At 43.5% G+C, this 17230-nt stretch overlaps 1 protein-coding gene across 3 annotated transcripts in view; it reads left to right on the forward strand.

Moving 5' to 3' along the window:
- mrps27 (mitochondrial ribosomal protein S27) overlaps positions 1-17230 on the forward strand; it is a 71709-nt gene that overhangs the window by 15752 nt on the left and 38727 nt on the right. For all 3 annotated transcript variants that reach the window (XM_067982743.1, XM_067982742.1, XM_067982744.1), the window contains exon 4: positions 4148-4206. In XM_067982743.1, the coding sequence (XP_067838844.1) occupies positions 4148-4206 (59 nt within the window). The remainder of the gene's footprint in view (positions 1-4147; positions 4207-17230) is intronic.

Consider the following 17230-nt stretch of genomic DNA (forward strand, 5'->3'; position numbering starts at 1 on the left):
TTTGTTGTAGCAGCACATCCCTGGGATCTGCAGCTGCACATTTCTTGCCCCCGACTCCCACATAGAGGAAAGGGAGCCACTGCTAATATGGTAATGAGCCCTGGGATAGAAAACTGGCCAGGGTTGGGGAGCTATCTCAGGGCTGGCAAATGTGGCCGTCTGCCTCACTTCTGCCAACGCAGTAATTGCGCAGAAAGTCAGGCCACGCTGTCTACTCCTATTATTTCAAAATTGAATTACCCAGGTGTTCGAATTAAGTAATTTCAATAAAACAGGTTCATTTTTTTTTACAAAATTTTCAACTCGATAGATAATTTGAATTAAAACTAGACTGTGTTACTGACACTGTGCTACACTGACTTGTCTCAAAACTATACCTATGACTGTACATGGCACAACAATGTTGAATGCAATCCTTTTATTTCCTTTTGATCTTGCCCATTGCAGATAAACTGCCATTACTCAAGAGATGCAATTTGTCTTCTTGCTGCAGGCCTAAATGAAATAAAAAAGCTTAATAAAGCAATAACCGATGCACATAAGCAGAGCCTACATTTTCAATTCTCTGAACGATTTCTTTTGGAGAAATCTTTTTTTTTCCCCCTCGGGTTTATTTTGCTGATTTGGTTAAATGAAGTAGGGAGGGAGGAGGCTCGTGTGAAGCATAAACACTGACATGGACCTGTTGGGCTGAATGGCCTGTTTCTGTGCTGTACATCCTATGTGATTTTTATTATTTCATTATTTATTCTTTATGTTGCTCTTACAGTAAGATAGTTCAAGAACATAAGAAATAGGAGCAGGAGTCGGCTATACGGCCCCTCGAGCCTGCTCCGCCATTCAATAAGATCATGGCTGATCTTCAACCTCAACTCCACTTTCCCGCCCGATCCCCATATCCCTTGATTCCCCTAGAGTTCAAAAATCTATCGATTTCAGCCTTGAATATATTCAGCGACTGAATATCCACAGCTCCTTGGGGCAGAGAATTCCAAAGCATCACAACCCTCTGAGTGAAGAAATTCCTGCTCATATCAGTCCTAAATGGCCGACCCCTTATCCTCAGACTATGCCCCCTAGGTCTAGACTCTTCTGCCAGGGGAAAAAGCCTCTCATCATGTACCCTGTCAAACCTTCTAAGAATTTTATACGTTTCAATAAGATCACCTCTCATACTTTGAAACTCCAGAGAATATAGGCCCATTTTACTCAATCTTTCCTCATAGGACAACCATCTCAAAGAATCATAGAAAGGTTACAGCACGGAAGGAGGCCATTTGGCCCATCGAGTCCGTGCCAGCTCAATGCAAGAGCAATCCAGCTAATCCCACTCCCCCACCCGATCCCCATAGCCGTGCAATTTTTTTCCTTTCAAGTACTTATCTAGTTCCCTTTTGAAGGCCATGATTGCATCTGCATCCACCACCCACTCTGGCAGTGCATTCCAGAACCTAACCACTTGCTGTGTAAAAAGTTTTCCCTCATGTCACCTTTGGTTCTTTTGCCAATCACCTTAAATCTATGTCTTCGGGTTCTTGATCCTTCTGCCAATGGGAACAGTTTATCTCTATCTACTCTGTCTCGACTCTTCATGGTTTTGAATACCTCTATCAAATCTCCTCACAACTGTCTCTATTCCAAGGAGAACAACCCCAGCTTCTCCAGTCCATCTATGTAACTAAAATCCCTCATCCCTGGAATCATTCTAGTAAATCTCTTCTGCACCCTCTCTAAGGCTTTCACATCTTTCCTAAAATGCAGTGCCCAGAACTGGACACAATACTCCAGCTGTGGCCGAACCAGTGTTTTATAAAGGTTCATCATGACTTCCTTACTCTATGTCTGTACTCTATGCCTCTATTTATAAAGCCCAGGATCCCGTGTGTTTTTTTAACCGCTTTCTCAACCTGCCTTGCCACCTTCAGTGATTTATGTACATAAACCCCCAGATCTCTCTGTTCCTGGAACCCTTTTAGAATTGCGCCCTTCAGTTTATATTGGCTCTCCTCATTCTTCCTACCAAAATGTATCACCTTGCATTCATCCCAGGAATCAATCTAGTGAACCTTCGTTGCACCCCTTCCTTAGGTAAGGAAACCAAAACTGTACACAGTACTCCAGATGTGGTCTCACCAAAGCCCTATACAATTGTAGCAAAACTTCCATTACTCTTATACTCCAACCCCCTTGTAATAAAGGCCAACTTACCATTTGCCTTCCTAATTGCTTGCTGTACCTGCATGTTAACTTTCTGTGTTTTGTGTACAAGGACACCCAAATCTCTCTGAACACCAACATTTGATAGCTTCTCACCATTTAACAAATATTCTGTTTTTCTATTCTTCCTACCGAAGTGAATAACCTCACATTTGCCCACATTATACTCCATCTGCCACCTTCTTGCCCACTCACTTAACCTGTTTATATCCCTTTGCAGATTCTTTGGGCTCAATTTTAACATTGAAAAACAGGTGGGTTGGGGGCGGGGGGACATTGAAAGTTGCCACCATTTCAGACCCGCCTCCAACCTGCCCATTTTTGGTTTTCACCCGGGCAGATGGAGGGGCGGGCAACCAACCTGCTCCCAGGAGGTGGGTCGGGCCTTAAAACCTTTTCAAGGAAGCTTCGGGCCTCCATTTTGCTGGACTTCCCGATTTCAACTCGGAGGGAGGGGGCGGAATTCCCTGCCTTCTGTTTTACGCCTCGTGAAAGGAGGTGAGAAGGCGAGGGACTAACGGGTAGGTGCCTAGGAAGGCACAGCTTGAGGGCCCGGAGGAGCAGGAGTGCTTCCCCCAGGCCCAACAAGCCTACCTGTACCGACCCTCCAACGATCGCGGACACCTGACCCCCGATCGCCGACCTCCTCCCCCCCGCCCCCCCAACTCCAATCACCCTCCCCCCACCATCTCCAATCCTCCTACCCGCCAACTCCGATCCCCGCTCCGATCCTCTTTCCATCCCCACCTGCTCCGAAACTCCCTCCCTCCTCCCCGCTCCGATCCTCCCTCCCCCCCCGCTCCGATCCTCCCTCCCCCCCGCTCCGATCCTCCCTCCCCCCCGCTCCGATCCTCCCTCCCCCCCGCTCCGATCCTCCCTCCCCCCCGCTCCGATCCTCCCTCCCCCCCGCTCCGATCCTCCCTCCCCCCCGCTCCGATCCTCCCTCCCCCCCGCTCCGATCCTCCCTCCCCCCCGCTCCGATCCTCCCTCCCCCCCGCTCCGATCCTCCCTCCCCCCCGCTCCGATCCTCCCTCCCCCCCGCTCCGATCCTCCCTCCCCCCCGCTCCGATCCTCCCTCCCCCCCGCTCCGATACTCCCTCCCCCCCGCTCCGATCCTCCCTCCCCCCCGCTCCGATCCTCCCTCCCCCCCGCTCCGATCCTCCCTCCCCCCCGCTCCGATCCTCCCTCCCCCCCGCTCCGATCCTCCCTCCCCCCCGCTCCGATCCTCCCTCCCCCCCGCTCCGATCCTCCCTCCCCCCCGCTCCGATCCTCCCTCCCCCCCGCTCCGATCCTCCCTCCCCCCCGCTCCGATCCTCCCTCCCCCCCGCTCCGATCCTCCCTCCCCCCCGCTCCGATCCTCCCTCCCCCCCGCTCCGATCCTCCCTCCCCCCCGCTCCGATCCTCCCTCCCCCCCGCTCCGATCCTCCCTCCCCCCCGCTCCGATCCTCCCTCCCCCCCGCTCCGATCCTCCCTCCCCCCCGCTCCGATCCTCCCTCCCCCCCGCTCCGATCCTCCCTCCCCCCCGCTCCGATCCTCCCCCTCAATGATCACTGACCCCCGCATTGACCCCCCCCCCCCATCCCGACATCCCCCACCCGTGACTGACCCCCGATCCCTCCCCCCATGACTCACGACCCCCATGCCAACCTATGCCCACCCATTCCCCCGTGCCCGGACCTGCTTCAAACCTCTACAACAAGGCTACTGTTGTTTTACGCAGTAGCTTTGATTTACCTTAAATTTTCCGTATCTAATAATAGCAATAAAAAATGACTACTTTTGATGGTGGAATTATTAGTTAGTGTGATCTAAATGGCTATCACCATATGTCTTTTGTATTGCATAACATGCTGAATTGATAAAGTAACAATTGCTGATTTTATAGCAAAGCATAAATACTTTAAATTCACACATTGTTTTATTTTTATAGTTTATCGACAACATTTCTTCAAGGGAAGAGGTTGAGCAGGCCGAATACTATCTTTACAAGTAAGTACATTTTCTTGCAGAGAGCAGGACTGTGAACAAACAGTACATTGTTCTGTTCCATGCTCACCAGCATGAACCAGTTGGGCCGAATGGCCTGTTTCTGTGCTGTACATTCCATGTAAAAACCAACCTGACCAGTCAGAAAAGGAAGTGCCAAAATCTTCTTGTCCTTGCCTCTTCATAATTTTAATGTTTTGTCTCATTTCTCTTCTCCCCGCCCCTCCCCCCTCCAAGACATATTTTACAATCCTCTAACTGTCTAATTTCTGTTTGCCACACAGTGAGGAAAATTTAAAATAGCTTAATTAGCAGTTAAATATTTTCAATGATTTATTTATGAGAAAGGAAAGGTTGTGCAGTCTAAATACCAAGAACAATAGGATCTCGGTAATTCCCTACAACATCCACTTTTTTGACTTGCTTCAGTCGTGAAAGGTGCAGAAATGATTCTGTAATAGGCCTATTTTTGTCCTACTGTCTGCCTCAGTGTTACATGATTTGTGTTGTACTTACAGGGGAAGGACAGGCTTGCTCATTTTGTTTCCTGCCACCTACTGTTGATTGCGTATTTCTCAAAGAAGCAACAAGGAGCACGTTGGTCAGTTGGGCGTTGTATGCATGGTCGCTTTAATTTACTGTTAGAAAGTTTCCATCAGCTGCAGGTGGATTGAGGTTGTGCTGAATGACCAAGTATCTGCTCATGCCACTTGTTTGTTATTGTCTAGCCTCTCCGCTGCTGGAGGGTTATACAGGTAGTCGCACCTTAAAACCTACCTCTTTGACCAAGCTTTTGGTCACCTGTCCAGTATCTTTTTATGTGGCTCGGTGTCAAAATTTGACTGAAAATGCCCCTGTGAAGCACTTTGGGATGTTTTTACTAAGTTAACGGCGCTATATAAATGCAAGTTGTTGTTGGTGTGGTGGCTTACTTAATCTTTGCTATTTTCTCTTGCAACTTTTTGGCAAGGAATGTTGAGATTGCCAGTAAGAAAGAAATGCCATCTAACAAAATAAGTTACCTTAAAAGAAGAAAATTAATCACTTTTTTTCTTATGCTGTTTAATCTTTGCAGTCTAGAGCTGAAGTTACATTTAGAACTTTGTACTTTGGAAGCATTTAGAGTGAGAGACTCCGATGAGGTGGGAGTCAGGGTGAGAGTATGCAGAGTCAGGCCGAGATCAATGGGATAAAAGTCATCCATTTCAAACCTCCTCTGCACATGCCTAGTATTTTAAATTGGAAACTTGGAAAAACTTCAAGAAAACTCAGAGAGAGAGTTGGATTTTAAATAAAAACTTGAAGTCTCTTCTAATTACAGCAAGTTGGCATCTCTGCTCTTGGCCTATGTAATACCGGAACTAGGAGTACTTCACGCTGATACTGGGTAGATAAAGTGGCAAGAAGTGATATCCCTCATGTTGATGAGCACGAAAATTCAGCAACAAAAATTTAAAATGAGAAGCCTACTCTCAAACTTTTGCTGTGAGGATATGAATGAAAGCCCAAGGACATTTTTACAGAAATAGTTTCAATCATTGAACCAGGAAACTCATTGACACACTGCCAAGTCTGAGTACATAAATATTGCCAGGAATCGGTTTAGATTTGCTTCACACCTCTGTCCTCTTCTTTGACTTCAGTCACTGACGCAGAGGGGAAAATAATGTCCAGGATCATTATCAAGATCTAAACTGTGGTGAATGACTGACTACAAGGCTGTTGCCTCTTCAGTAAATACTGCCTTGCAATCGCATGTTAAGATGTAAGCTTAATTATACAGTTCAGACTTCAGATTATTTTTTGAAAAGCTACCTAGACAAGACAATCCCAACTAATAAATCAGTCCCCTTCCATCTCTCCTTCCCAGCTGATGGCTCTTTTTTAACCTCCTCTGTTGCCGTATTAAATTGGTGAGAGTGATCAAAATCCTAGAACGGAGAAAACTTAAATATAATTGAAAGACAATGAGGTTTAAAGATGAAATAAAGAGGAAACTTTGAAAATGAGTGCTAAGCATCATAGATGCAAATTAGAGAAAAAATAAAATGTACAAGTGTTTGTGTATGACAACATCGGGGACTACAGGATTGGGTTTGTCTGTGATACACCCCACAGTCTTAATAGCTTGCCTATCCTCACTGTCTAGGCTCACACACAGAAGATTGCCTGCTTGGAAGAGGCACTAAAGCCTCATGTCCCAACATACGCCAGTGCTTTAGGGCAGGGGGAAAAAAAGAAAGTGAATAGAAATTTTTTATTTTAAAAATTGCAAGTTATTTGCACCTAATGTAATTTACTGTTCAGGTTATATTTATTTAACAACTCACAGGTTGGTTTTCTCCAAATCCATTTCTGTGTTTTCTTTGCTGTCCTTATTCACACAAAAACAAAAGCAAAATACTGTGGATGCTGGAAATCTGAAATAAAAACAGAAAATGCTGGAAACACTCAGCAAGTCAGACAGCATCTGTGGAGAGAGAAACAGTTAAAGTTTCAGGTCGATGACCTTATTCACACTTCATTTCAGATGTATAACTTGCACTTTTCTTTCATGATTCATCCATGCACTTCAAACAATACAGTTGAAAATATTAATTCTTTACAATAGTTCCTAGTTTTGGATGTTGCTTTTTGATGTGAAATAATGGTTAAGCTAAGCTTAAAGAATAGACTGATTTTGTTCATGCTGAAACAAAACATCAAAAGTAAGATTATGGAAGTAGAAACATTTGATAAGCTCACGATCAGCAGAATGCACCTTGTCTGTGTACTCGCATGTACATGATCAAGATTCAGAATTTTTTTTACATGTAGGATTTAATAGGACACAGATTTTTAGTTCCAGTATTTCTAAGCTTTTAAAAATAAACTAGCAAAATCCCTGCATGAGATGCATCACGATCATTTAGATGTTAAAAATCGAATTACATGGGTGAAATATTGATTAACAATACACTAGTAATTCTGCTTGATCCTGCGAGAAAATTAGGTCTCGTATTTATCTAACTTCACCGGCTTTAAAACTACATCAGCTTTGCAAAAATATACTTCTGTTTATTTGCATTACATCGGAATATAGAATGTGGGCACTATATTCATCAACTAACATTTTTTAAGTTGTTAGTATTTTCTAACCAATAAAGGAACGTATAACCACTACTTACATTTTGTTGGCACATACTATGTACCAAGAGACATCTCAGAACACATGGATAAGTTTAGAATGATCATTAGTTTAGGAAAAATTGCCCCAAGCTTTTATTCAGCTTTGCGACTTCATTTTCAGTGATCTCACCCATTGTGAAAGACTAGTTCTGAAATCTAGAGTCAATAATTGAGACATGTGAGCCTCTTAAAATTATGGAAATATACCAGTAAGCCATCAAATATCAAACACTTGGCCCCAGGTACATTGAAAATCATTTTCTTTCTCCTCAAGCCAGTATGTTGCTCACATACAAGTTATTTGATATTGTTCTCAACACATTGAAACCACAGCCGGACTGACTTACCAGCCTTATGAAAACAGTCCATATAATGGTAATAAATGGTTATTTGGATTGTGCAGCCTCAACACATTTAATACATTAGCTGGTGTTTATTTCTGCGATGTTCTTTTACTATTAGGTTTAAGGGGTGTCGTATAGATAAGGGATGCATTGCCTTGTACAGTGCTAACCATAGGTGTCTAACATAGTACATTGCTTTCTTAGAACGCTACCTCCATCCCATACTTCACTACACAGGAACAACATTAATGTTTGTGCAGGTGTTTTTTTTTAAAGACAAGAGAGTCTTATTTGCCTCAGTGCTGTTTTCAAAATAAAATGAGATTGCTGTAGCATTTCAGATGGTAGCTGTTCCATAGGTCATCAGCAGCACTGACTAAGAGGAGATTCAGAAACTTAAAGCTTCAGGACTAAAAATGTTTAAGCGTTAGATCACTGCACCATTGAAAGTTTTGCTGTGTCAAATCTTCCAATAGTAACTTTATGTAAAATAATTGGAATATAGTATTAGTATGACAAAGGATTTAACTGGTCTGATGCCAGGTCTAGGGAGGTGTTGGAACATTTACTAGTAATTATATGGCTATTTCCTGACTGGTGAAGTTAAATGATTAGATATGTTTAAAGCACTGTACTTTCATCTGCAGTAGGCCATATTATGAAGCAGAAAGCTGTGCTCACTGAAAACCTATAATCCTATAACACAACATAGTGAACTTTCTGAATTTTTGATATTAAAGCAGGTTTGATTCATGCAGCTGATATAAATCAAACTCCATTGGAGCTGCATTAGCACTTAGCAGGGCGCTGGAGGAAATTTCATCACTGAGTCACCATAGCAACCACTCACCCCATCAGTCTGCTCAGTATGCTCAGCCTATCGTAATTTCAGATTCCAATGACACTCCTTGCTTGTGAACCAATACAAATGTATATATCCATTATATTTTAATATATATATGTACATGTGTGCCTGTCTATATCTGAATATATCAAAATGTACTTTTAAAACCAATATAGAATATTTAAAATCCACTGTTTTTGTGCCATTTATTTATTAATTGTTATATTTCATGAATAGAGTTGCTAGGCTTTCTATAAATGGAGAATCCATGTTAATGTTGCTAATAACATCACTGTTACAGGCCTCCAATGTGTAGGATGTTGCATAACTATCATTGAGTTGCAAGGCAGTATTTTGATTATATTTTCTGTGTTTAGCTGATGGACCTAGTGGTACTGCATTTTATGGAAATACTGAGCAAAATAATTTTGTCTTCATTTTCTATTGGTGTTTTGGGATACATCTGAAAATTCTGACCTGGTTTTTCTCCTTCATTCTCCCGTTCTGGCACTTCCTGTCTCCACAGCATTCTCCATGGCTTAGAATGCATGTAAACGGACTGTGGTCTGCATCAATCGGTTGTTAGAGACCAAGTGTTCGCTGGTTGAGACTGCTGGTGTAAAGACTCTCCTCTTTCCCTCCCCCAGATTTCGTTCTTCCTGCTTGTCTGCCTGCTTGAAAACTGATGAGATTGATCACACTATGTACTTCACTGTGGAGGTCCTGAATTCATTGTTAATGAAACCATGATGGAAATATTTTTCTGTTTGCTATTTGTTTGCAAAATTCTATTCATGTGTATATAGGATACATTTTCACTCACTTTCTATTTTCTAAATGGTAAGAAGCTAGGAACTGTGGAGGAGCAGAGGGTTTTAGGGGTCCATGAACAGAAATCGCTAAAAGCTAGTAGACAGGTACAAAAATTAATTTAAAAGGCTAATGGAATTTTAGCCTTTATCTCAAGGCAGGTAAATGGAGTTGAAATACAGATCTGCCATGATCTAATTGAATGGCTTGAGGGGCTGAATGGCCTACTTCTGTTCTTATGTTCCTAATCTCACCACAAATAGCGAATGGGAGAAGTCATCTTCCCCCTCCCCTTCTAGATTATGCGCTGTCTTGAGCATGTCAACCAACACCACATTCTTCTGTGAAAGGAAATTGAAGATAATCATTCAGTAAGTGCAGTGAACTAACAGTCTACATACAATGGTTACTCTGCCGCCCCACACTCTTGCTTTCCTTGATGTAAATACACATATCAACAAAAGGAAAGTTTGAGGTGGGACCTTTTCATCTCACCTGTGCTCTACCTGACCTGTGTGTTGTCGATGATGTCACTGATGAGGTGGTGAAATGTTCCATTTCTCACATTAATGGCCACATATGTAAAAATATTTAGCGAAATGAAGGTCCAAATATTTGTTGACTGAATCTTTTTTGAAATCTGTTCAGGATAACTTTCTTGACCAGTACTTTTCCGAGGAAGGAGGCATTGCTGGACTTGGTTCTAGGGAATGAGGCGGGCCAAGTGGAGCAAGTGTCAGTGAGGGAGCATTTAGGGAGCAGTGATCATAGTATCATAAGGTTTAGAATAGCTATGGAAAAGGACACAGACCACTCTAAAGTAAAAATATTCAATTGGAGGAGGGCCACTTTCAATGGGATGAGAACAGATCTGGCCCGGGTAAATTGGAATCAAAGATTGGTAGGCAAAACTGTAATTGAACAGTGGACAGCCTTTAAAGAGGAGATGGTTCAGATAGTCTAGGCAGAAAGGTAGGGCAACTAAAGCCAGAGCTCCCTGGATGACAAAAGAGATAGTGAGTAAGATGGAACGGATAAAAGGGGTGTCTGACAGATGTCAAGTTGATAACACAAGTGAGAACCAGGCAGAATGTAGAAAGTTCATAGGGGAAGTGAAAAAGGAAATAAGAGGGGCAAAGAGAGAGTAAGAGAATAGACTGGCGGCCAACATAAAAGGGAATCCAAAAGTCTTCTACAGGCATGTAAACAGTAAATAGGTAGTAAGAGGAGGGGTGGGGCCGATTAGGGACCATAAAGGAGATCTACTCATAGAGGCAGAGGGGATGGCCGAGGTACTAAATGAGTACTTTGCATCTGTCTTTACCAAGGAAGAAGATGCTGCCAGAATCTCGTAAAGAAAAATGCAGTTGAGATACTGGATGAGCTAAAAATTGATAAAGAGGAGGTATTAGAAAGGCTAGCTGTACTTAAAGTAGATAAGTCACCCAGTCTGGGTGGGATGCATCCTAGGTTGCTGAGGGAAGTAAGGGTGGAAATTGCGGAGGTACTGGCCATAATCTTCCAAACATCCGTAGATACGTGGGTGGTGTCAGAGGACTGGAGAATTGCAAATGTTACACCCTTGTTCAAAAAAGGGTGTAAGGATAAACCCCGTAACTATAGGCCAGTCAGTTTAACCTCAGTGGTGGGGAAACTTTTAGAAACGATAATCCGGGACAGAATTAAGTCACTTGGACGAGTGTGGATTGATTAGGGAAAGCCAGCATGGATTTGTTAAAGGCAAATTGTGTTTAACAAACCGGATAGAGTTTTTTGATGAGGTAATAAAGAGGGTAGATGAGGGCAATGCAGTTTTGATGTGTATATGGACTTTCAAAAGGCATTTGATAAAGTGCTGCATGGTAGGCTTATCATCAAGATGAAATAAAGGGGGCAGTAGCAACATGGATACAGAATTGGCTAAGTGACAGGAAACAGAGAATAGTGGTGAACGGTTGTTTTTCGGACTGGAGGGAGGTGTGCAGTGGTGTTCCCCAGGGGTCAGTGCTGGGACCACTGCTTTTCTTGATATATATTAATGACTTGGACTTGGGTGTACAGGGCACAATTTCAAAATTGCAGATGACACAAAACTTGGAAGGGTAGTAAACATTGAGGAGGATCGTGATAGACTTCAAGAGGATCTAGATAGGCTGGTGGCATGGGCGGACACGTGGCAGATGAAATTTAACACAGAAAAATGCGAAGTGATACATTTCAGTAGGAAGAACAAGGAGAGGCAATATAAACTAGAGGGCACAATTCTAAAAGGGGTACAGGAACAGAGAGATCTTGGGGTTTATGTGCACAAATCGTTGAAGGTGGCAAGGCAGGTTGAGAAAGCAATTAAAAAAGCATACGGGATCCTGGGCTTTATAAATAGAGGCATAGAGTACAAAAGTATGGAAGTCATGATGAACCTTTATAAAACACTGGTTCAGCCACAACTGGAGTATTGTGTCCAGTTCTGGGCATCGCACTTTAGGAAAGATGTGAAAGCCTTAGAGAGGGTGCAGAAGAGATTTACTAGAACAATTCCAGGGATTAGGGACTTTAGTTACGTGGATAGACTGGAGAATCTGGGGTTGTACTCCTTGCAACAGAGAAGGTTGCGAGGAGATTGCTCTTGCATAGAGCCGGCATGGACTCGATGGGCCAAATGGCCTCCTTCCATGCTGTAACCATTCTATGAATCAAAGAAGTAGTGCTGGAAATTTGACTCTGTTTATTGTGCCTGTTTATATTTTGCTTGTAAGTTTAAGTATCTATATGAAGGTTATTTCTTTCAAAAACACAGATTAGCTGTTCATTCGTCGCATTTATTGTTTGTGGGACATGGCTGCTACATTTCCATACATAACAGTCATTGCACTCCAAAAGTAACTAATTGTGTGAAGCACTTTGAGATATTTCAGTAACGTAGGGTTTTTATTATAGATAAAGGGCTTAAGATCGAGCCATCTCTTATGAGAGACATGAAGAAATGTTATCTTTTTAAAAAAATTTTTGAAAGAAACCAGGTTCCCATTGCTCTATTGACTGATTCAGATATAGTCATTCAGCCATTGCAGTGAGAGGGAACCAGACGTTGCATATACTGACAGCATGCAATTCAAAATAACCTTAGATCCTTAATATGTTAGTGGATAACTCACTGACTTTCCAGCACAGCTTACTGGATAGTGATGAGGGGCAGAAATTTAACTTTGAAAAACGGGTGGGTTGGGAGTGGGGGGGGCATTGAAAATCGCATCAATTTCAGACCCGCCTCCAACCCACTTATTTCCGGTTTTCACCGGGGTAGGATGAGGGTCAGGCAACCAAACCGCTCCCAGGAGGTGGGTTGGTCACTTAAACCTTTCAAGGAGGCTGCGGCCCTCCATTGTCAAAGGTTTTTCGATTTCAACCCGAAGGCCGGGATTCCAGGGCCTTCTCCTTCATGCCACGCGAAAGGAGGCGAGAAGGCTCGAAACTGCAGGTAAGTGCCTTTCTGGCACAGCTTCCCCCAGGCCCAACAAACCGACCTGCAGCTACCCCCCCCCCCCCCCCCCCCCCCGCAACGATTGCTGAGCCCCGATCTCTTTTCCCCCCCCCCCCCCCCCCAATTGCGGGTCACAACGATGACCCTCGATCCTCCTTTCCCCCCCACACCGGTGACTGACCCCCGATCCCTCCCCCCATGACTGACTCCTCCGATGATTGACTCCCCCTCCCCCCTGTGACCCCCATGCCCACCCATGCCTCCCCCTCCCCCTCCCCCTAATCCATACAATGAAAGACTTACCTGAAGACTTACCTTTTCACGTCCTCTTCCTTGCTCTGCTCCTGTCTGACTGAAGCCGGCCAGTCGGACGGCAAACCATCAAAAAATATAAAAGACGTCCTTACGTCAAAATCGTACTTCAGGATTTCCTGTCCGCGATTCAACCCTCCCCCCGCCCCCCTTCCTGGCTCCGGGTTAAAATGACCTCCTAGGAGTGAGAGTCCTGGTACTTTATTCCCCCTTCCTTCCTTAGTTAAGGGACTCAGACCAAATGTAGTGCCCTACTTCTGTCCTCGCTGAAATCAGCAAATTCAGCTCTGACCTGAGACATTCATAGTCTGTATCACTGAGTACCATACCATTTACCCATTTGATTAAATCATCAGAGGAGCCGAAACAGCATTTCTCTTCCTGATTAAGCTCAAAATGGACCAACTCTTCTTCCATGCATGAGGGAAGAAATATTTTGGGAAGAAAAAAATAATACTGCAGTATTTCTTCTAGAGGGAAACGTATCGTAACATTTATACTGCAGTTACTGCTGTTGAGAACAGTGGCTGCAGCATCTGTTCCAGCCTGGCAGTAGCCTGTTCATACCGCCTGGCTCCGACTGGAATTCTCCTGCCTAGGAGGGAGTACTGTATATGCCTGTAAGCAAGTGACACAGAATTTCTCTTCCATATGGATAGAATTTAAATGTTTAGAGCGTGCATGTAGGTCTCTCAACATTCAAATCAACGACAGATTAGGGACACCCTGAGCACTTTTAAACAAGGGTTGATGTTGCAATGGAGTTAGAGGCAAACCCACTATTATTAAAAAGCAGTGTTTTACAGAGACTTCACTGAAATCGTATTGCAAGCCATTTGCATTTCATCAAACTCCTGCCCTTTCCTGACCCCCCCCCCCCCAATAGTGCACCTGATTTCTAATATAAAACGACATTGCTGTTTTTCCTCAGGCTCATCCTCAGCCCCTTTCCCCATGACTCATCATTTGCTGCAATGCAGCACTTGAGAAATAGAAACAAATTGCTTCCTGTACCAAAAGTATAACTTAAGGTTTTGAATTGGAAAACAAGCTGTACTACAAAGAATTTAGGAGGGTTTTCCTGATCAATGAGATTGAGTATGGCTTTTACTTGTAGCTGGTTTTGCATATTGTCTGAATACATCCTCTCCCTTGATTCACTCTGTGATTGCTGCCACAACACCCCACTCTCTATTTGGAACTAGGCCCCATCCCTGCAAATTCTCCATTCTGAGTCAGAGCTACCTTTCGACTGTCCCAAAACAACTGTTGAAATTAGCATGTGTATTTTATAGATGACTCCTTGTGGCTGTGTTAGAAAGGCTTTCTGTTACTACCATATTTCTTATTGAGAGAAATAAATAGCACCAATTTGCAAAATGTTGTAGCCTCTGTTTGTTTTGAGAGTCTTACTGAATCACAGATTTATGCTCCGATCCGCTGAGAAACAGGCATTTTCAAAGCCCACAAGACTTTATCAGCAGAAATTGACACCGAGCCAAAGAAAGAAATTTTAAGAGGGGCGACTAAAAGAGGTAGGTTTTAAGGAGGGTCTTGCAGGAGGAGAGAGAGGTGGAGGTGGAAAATTTTAGGGGGAAGATTCCAGAGCTGAGGTCCTAGACGGCTGAAGGCCAGGCCGCCAATGGTGGGCCGAAGGGAATGAGAAATGCACAACAGACCGGGTTGGAGGAATGCCAAGTTTTTGGAGGGATGTAGGACTGGAGGAGGTTATGAGATAGGGAGGAGCAAGGCTAGAATTTTGAACACTAAGATGAACACTGGGTGTAAAGTTACTGATTTACTGTAACTTTTCTTTTGGTGTAAAGACATTTAATTCAACAACAATAATTTGCATTTATATAGTACTTTTAACTTAGAAAAACATCCCAAGGAATAAAGGGATGCTGAGCCAAAAAATTAGATATTGGGAGGGTGAGCTGAAGTTTATGGAGGGTGGAGTATAGAAGGCCAGCCAGGAGAGCATTGGAATAGTCAAGTCTGGAAGTAGTAAAGGTATGGAGAGTATTTCAGTAGCAAATGGGCTGAGGCAGGGGAGACATTATGGAGGTGGAATTGGCAGTCGTGGTAGAAAGGATACGGGGTTGGAAACCCAGATCTGAGTTGAATAGGATGCTGAGATTGCGAAAGTCTGGTTCAGCCTAAGATAGTAGGCGGGGAGAGGGATCGAGTTTGTGGCAGGGGCTGAAGACAATGGTGTTGGTTTTCCCAATGTTTAGCTGGAAGAAACTGCAGCTCATCCAAGACAGGGTGTCAGAGAGCACAAAGGCAATGGAGGGGTCGAGATAGGTGGTGGAGAGGTTGAGCTAGGTGTCGTCAGTGTACATGTAAAAGTTGAACCGATGTCTTTCAATTGTGCCATCGAGGGAAATGGAGGGGGCCAAGGGTAGATCTTTGAGGAACTCCGGAGGTAACATAGGAACAGGAGTAGGCCATTGTTCCTCGAGCCTGTTCCACCATTCAGTGAGATCTTGGCTGATCTGCATTCTAACTCCATCCACCCACTATGGCTCCATATGCCTCAATGCCCTTGGCTATTAAAAATCTATCGATCTCGGATTTAAAGTTATTGATTGAGCTAGCATCTACTGCTTTTTGTGGGAGAGTGTTCCACACTTCTACCACCTACACTTCTACCACCCTTTGCGGAAGATGTGTTTCCTAACTTCTCTCCTGAATGGCCTGGCTCTGATTTTAAGGTTATGTCTCCTTGTCCTAGACTCCCCCACCAGCGCAAAAGCTTTAATTTTAGTTAACAGTTCTTTTATGTGGAACCTTTTCAAATGCCTTCTGTAAGTCCATATAAACTACATCCATAGACATTCCCCTGTCTACTACTTTAGTTACTTCCTCAAAATATTCAATTAGGTTCGTTAGACATGGCCTACCCTTTACAAATCCATGTTGGCTCTCTCTAATCAGCTCAAATTTCTCAAGTGCTCAGTCACCCTGTCCATAATTATAGATTCTAATAACTTCCTCACAATAGATGTTATACTAACAGGCCTATAATTTCCTGGTTTCTATCTCTCACCTTTCTTAAATAATGGAGTTACATTTGGAATTTTCCAATCTAAAGGGACAATTCCTGAATTGAGAAAGCTTTGGAAGATTATGGCTAAAACATCTGTAATTTCCTCATCTACTTCCTTTAAAACCCTGGGGTTGGAAGAGAAGCCATTGCTGGAGAACCTCTGGCTATGATCAGATAGGAATGAGTGGAAACAAGCAAGAGTAGTCCCATGGAGCTAAACAATGGAGAGGCCTTGAGGAGGATAGTATGGTTGACTGTGTCAGGCTGCAGAGAAGTTGAGGAGCACAAGGAGCGATAATGCACCACGGTCACATTCACGGAGAATGTCATTTGTGACTTTGGTTAGGGTTTTTTCGGTGGGGGGGAGTGGAAACCTGATTGAAGAGACTCAAACAGGGAGTTGCGGGAGTGATGGGCGTGGATCTGGGAGACGTTCAGGTGACAGAGTATGTTAGGAAGAAAATTCCAAACTCTGGAGCCTGACTGCCATTGATATGAACGTTGGGAGAGGATGAACAGCGGTCGGACATTGGAAGAGTGCAAGCTGGGTTGTAGGAGCTTTCAATTCAGAGCATGATAGATTGAAACAACATTTCAGAACTGTTCTAACTGTAAATTTTCTTTATTTCCTACATGAGTGCAAAAATCCTACTGCATTATTGGTCTTAAGAAGAGCGGGTATATGGTTTTTGATTTTACTATAACTTTTCTTTTGGAGTAAAGAAATTTAAAGCACCTTGATGTATTTCCATGTACAGTAATAAGCAGTGAATTATGACAGAGGAGTGGAATGTAGTCATGTGGAAGAGACTGTTTAATACGGGAAGGATGCCTCATCTTACAGAGATTATGTTGTTGCTGACATGTTATTTTTAAACTAGAGGCTTGTCATCTGAGGCTCTTATGATGATCAAAATGTTGAGGACACTAAATATAAGTGACTGTATACTTGTTTCTATCTCATTTAAAACTTGCAAGTAGCCTATAGCCATGGTTTACTGGAAAGCCAGCAACAA

Source organism: Heptranchias perlo, chromosome 4, assembly GCF_035084215.1.
Source record: "Heptranchias perlo isolate sHepPer1 chromosome 4, sHepPer1.hap1, whole genome shotgun sequence".
In the NCBI taxonomy this organism is placed as follows: Eukaryota; Metazoa; Chordata; class Chondrichthyes; order Hexanchiformes; family Hexanchidae; genus Heptranchias; species Heptranchias perlo.